Genomic DNA, 4852 nt, shown 5'->3' on the forward strand with positions numbered 1-4852 from the left:
TATTGTAGACAAATTCAAAGGCAGTGGCATGTTCAGTGACAAAATAATAAAATTATAGTTTCGTTATTTACCATTTGCATTTAGAATGCATAGATTTACAGCTCCTTCGTAATTATAACAGAATTATAACAGAAAATGAATGCATTCTACATGAAAAATCTCATAATCGGTAAACTGTACTTACATGACCATATATGGTAAAACATATAAAACGTGTAGTTTTAATGTAAAAAAAACGTGTAGTTTTAATGTAAAATACTGTACTGTAGTTCAGAAATTAAATGTCTCTAGAAGGTAAATTCTAATGCAACTATAACGGGGCAAACAAGAAGTGAGACGTGTGGATCCATTTGCAAACTTTATTAAACAAAGACGTGGTCAACACAAGCAGGGTCAAAACATCAGCACACAGGTATGGCACAGACAAGATACAAGAATAATCCAGAGGGCAAGCGTGGGTCTTTGATCGGTGAACAATATCCAGAGGGCTTGACAACAGGGGTAATCCAGAAACACGAGCGATAGTCCAGATAAGGTACAAACAGAGTCCGAATGGTGAGACAAGGGTAAATCCAGGAAACACAAACTAGAAAACAAGAAACAGGTTCCGTATCGCAGATAAAACTTGGGGAGTAATAAATGCAGAACAATACTAGAACTAAACAGAAACACAGAATGGCTTTGTAAGGCAGCTAACACTAGGAGAGTGCTATACGCAGAACAATACTCGGCAGAGAGGAAGAGGAAGTCCATGGTTTAAGTAGGGTGTGTGATTGTGTGATAATTCTCAGGTGTGAGCATGTGATTGAGACAGCTGTGTGTACTTAGTGCAGTGAATGATGGGAAATGCAGTCCAGGGTAATATATGACAGTCTGTGTGGTGTGAGAGTCGATTTGATGGAAGAGTGACCTCTGGTGGCGAGCGAATGAAAGTCCATGGACCTGTTTCATGACAGCAACCTTGCAATCTTAGCTTGCTTTTAACAAGTTTTTTATTCTTTGAATGTGACTCGTGCATTACTGGTCTCATAAACACAATAGTGTACCGAGTGAGCTACCTAGCAAGTTTACTACATCAGAAAAGTGGACCTGTTTCATGACAGCAACCTTGCAATCTTAGCTTGCTTTTAACAAGTTTTTTATTCTTTGAATGTGACTCGTGCATTACTGGTCTCATAAACACAATAGTGTACCGAGTGAGCTACCTAGCAAGTTTACTACATCAGAAAAGCCATACTGTACATATTTAGCTAATTATGAGATGCAAATATGAAAATGTATTAGTTTACAAATCATGCATTATGGTAAACGTGTTCATAACAAGAGATCATAACATTGTGCAAGGAACCAGCAAAAATAAGTATTTTCTAATCAATAACCTGGCCCGGTAATCATAATTTGCATGAATAGCAATAAAAGTTATTGGTGTTTATTACAAATGTATTATTAGTTATATACATTACATACAAATGCTATAAATGTTGCTATTGACAATTATAGTCACTGATGAAGTATAGATGATGTTTACTAGTTAAACCAAAAGAAAAATTAGTTACTATTAGATTTCTTATTGTCATCAAAATAAAAGCAATAGTATCAAAATTAGATAGGCTACATTATGTTGCATTTTATGTTAATATATCCTCATTTGCTTTTTTTTACATTTTAGTAAAGTTCTAACCACAGAAGCCCCTTCCAAAAACTGTATTATATAAATTGCATTATAGAATTCTTAACAGATTAGTGAGTAATTGAATGAAACTTTGATTAATATATGCCATGCACATTCATGACTTATTAATTAAAGTTATTATAACATGCCAGTACCTATGGATTTAACACATTATTGCTAATTAATCACACTTCAAGAGCTTGTGTAGTTTGACAGCGCAAGCAGTCCACCCCCGTCTCGTAAAGAGAGAGAGAGGAGGAGAGAAGCGGGCACAAACACTCCCATATTTGTTCTGCTGGAGCTGGAGCGCACCGAAGATTCAAGCTCAACACCAGACATTACCTCCCTCCTGTCTCCGCGCGCGCTTCTATAGGAAACAAAACATGTCTTTGCTCTGTGTGGTTCACCACTGCCCCATCAAAAAGGCAGCTGAAACTGATGAAAGATATTCAAATCATCTGGGAGTTTTAAAAGTTAGCACACCATCTTTGGTATGATACGTTTTGCGTGGAGTGTTTGGTGGATCGCGCAGCGCTTCAGATTGCATGCTACAAGTTTGCAGTCGAAGCGCGTTTTGGATGAGAATACACCTGGAAATGGGGGATCAGCGCCAAAGGTACCCAGAATGGATTTAACTACTGTCACATTCCCCTCGCTGAACTCATCCGCGGATACTAATGGCACAAGCGCGCCGAGACCCCCGCCGCATTCCCAATGCGCGGCGGTGCTCATCATTCTCGTGGTTACCGTGATCATCTTGGTGACCATTGTGGGGAACGTATTAGTGGTGGTGGCCGTTTTCACCAGCCGCTCGCTGCGTGCGCCACAGAACCTGTTTCTGGTTTCCTTGGCGTCTGCTGATATTTTGGTGGCCACTTTGGTTATTCCATTCTCCCTAGCCAATGAAGTGATGGGCTACTGGTACTTTGGAAGCACCTGGTGTGCCTTCTACCTGGCTTTGGACGTGCTCTTCTGCACGTCATCCATTGTGCACCTCTGCGCCATAAGTTTGGACCGCTACTGGTCGGTCACCAAAGCGGTCAGATACAACCTAAAGAGAACCCCGCGGAGAATAAAGTTCATGATCACGGTGGTGTGGGTCATTTCGGCCGTGATTTCCTTCCCACCGCTTCTCATGACCAAACACGACGAGCTAGAATGCTTGCTGAACAACGAGACCTGGTACATCCTCTCCTCCTGCATGGTGTCGTTTTTTGCGCCTGGTCTCGTCATGATTTTGGTGTACTGCAAGATCTACAGGGTGGCTAAACAGCGCGCGTCCACCGTGTTCGTGGCTAAGAACGGGATGGAGCGACAACCTTCGCAATCCGAGACCTGCTTCGTGCGTAAAGGCAAGTCAGAGATGGAGAGCCCCAGCAGCCACAGCTCAGGCAGCCGAGAGCGCAAAGGTGAACTCGACGACATCGATTTGGAGGAGAGCTGCGTCTCCAACAGACAAAGAAACTCGCGCTTCGCCAAGAGCAAGAAGGTGGAAGGGGCACAAGCGTGTCCAAAGCAAAATGGACGGCTGTCATGGGCATGTAGCCGCGCGTCGGAACTCGATCAGGAGCCGAAGGCGCGTCAGCTGTCTTTGTCTAAGTCCAAACTGGCACAGATGCGAGAGAAGCGCTTCACTTTCGTGCTAGCAGTGGTTATGGGGGTGTTCGTGCTCTGCTGGTTTCCTTTTTTCTTCACGTACAGCCTTCATGCAATATGCCGAGAACGTTGCACAATACCGGATTCTCTATTCAATCTCTTTTTCTGGATTGGTTACTGCAACAGCTCTGTGAACCCCATCATTTATACCATTTTCAATAGAGACTTTAGGAAAGCTTTCAAGAAGATAATGTGTCAGCATTCTAAACGCACGTAAATGCGCACACATATGTATATGGGTCAGTGACAAATAACAGAGTGTCATAGAGTGCCAAGAGATGATGAAAAGGGGGAATCTTTTGAAAATATAATACAAAACACTGTAAAAAAAAAAAAAAAAAAAAAGTGGGAACCTCCAATTGTTACATTAAAGTGCTATTTCTGCCTGATCTTACCCTTAAATTTAGTTTTCTTAGTGTAACCATTATGTGACCCTGGACCACAAAACCAGCAATAGCCAAAAATACATTGTATGGGTCAAAATAATATATATTGTTTAATGCCAAAAAATCATTAGGATATTAAGTAAGGATCATGTTCCATGAAGATATTTAGTAAATTCCCTACTGTAAATATATCAAAACTTAATGTTTGATTAGTAATATGCATTGCTAAGGACTTCATTTGGACAGATTTAAAGGTGATTTTCTCAATATTTAGATTTTGTGCTCCCTCAGATTCCAGATTTTCAAATAGTTGTATCTCAGCCAAATATTGTCCTATCCTAACAAACCATACATCAATGGAAAGCTTATTTATTATTTTGGAAAATTGACACATATGTGGACAAGTTTCACATATATATAGGTTGATTCAGTCATTTTAAGTGACTTTTTTTTGTTTATTAGTTTTTGGTGTTACCATGTAAAGCACATTTTTACCATTTTGTTTTACATATGCACACATCTGCCTTAAAAATGCCAAGTGCCCGTAAAGATTAAATAAAAGCTACTAAAAATTTTACATGCATGTTGAATAAATGTAGATAAATTAATAATAAATAAAAAAAAACTTTCATGAATATCAAGTTTTCTTAGGCTGACACCATTTGACCTGAACAAATCATATTGACACACAGTAATAAGAGTTTTATGGTTTTCATGTCACATGAAAACAAAATGTCTTTCTGCATGTTGGATATGGCTTCCATGCTTGTTTTGTAGTGAAAGATATAATGGCAATGTGTCTTTTTTCCTAGAATTTAAGCAGTTTTTTAAGCAGTTGTTTTTTTTTTTTTACAATCTCTAGCTGGTTACACCTTTGACATTTTTTTTAATTTCTTTGCATTTTGTCCCTTACAAATGTGACTTCTAATTCAGAAATTAACATAATTTTATCATAGAACAGATGCTGAAGTAGGAATTGCATTTTTGAATAATTTAATGGATCCTGACAAAAATGAGTGTCACATCATTGACCCATATATAATGTATGTGTTGGCATGTGTGTGCATGTAAACATCTTGTTTACGTGTGTATGAGTTTGTCTGTGAGCTCTGTAAATAGTGTTACAGGATCACTAAGC

At 39.2% G+C, this 4852-nt stretch overlaps 1 protein-coding gene across 1 annotated transcript; it reads left to right on the forward strand.

Annotated features, from left to right (window-relative positions):
* Window positions 1–2246: 2246 nt before the first annotated feature.
* LOC306856286 (alpha-2Db adrenergic receptor) lies at window positions 2247–3545 on the forward strand (the record flags this gene model as incomplete). Its single annotated transcript, XM_079395464.1, has 1 exon — window positions 2247–3545. The coding sequence occupies exon 1, from the start codon at window positions 2298–2300 to the stop codon at window positions 3543–3545; it is 1248 nt and encodes a 415-aa protein (XP_079251590.1). The 5' UTR covers window positions 2247–2297.
* Window positions 3546–4852: the final 1307 nt, after the last annotated feature.

Source organism: Barbus barbus (assembly GCF_936440315.1).
Source record: "Barbus barbus genome assembly, chromosome: 36".
In the NCBI taxonomy this organism is placed as follows: domain Eukaryota; kingdom Metazoa; phylum Chordata; class Actinopteri; order Cypriniformes; family Cyprinidae; genus Barbus; species Barbus barbus.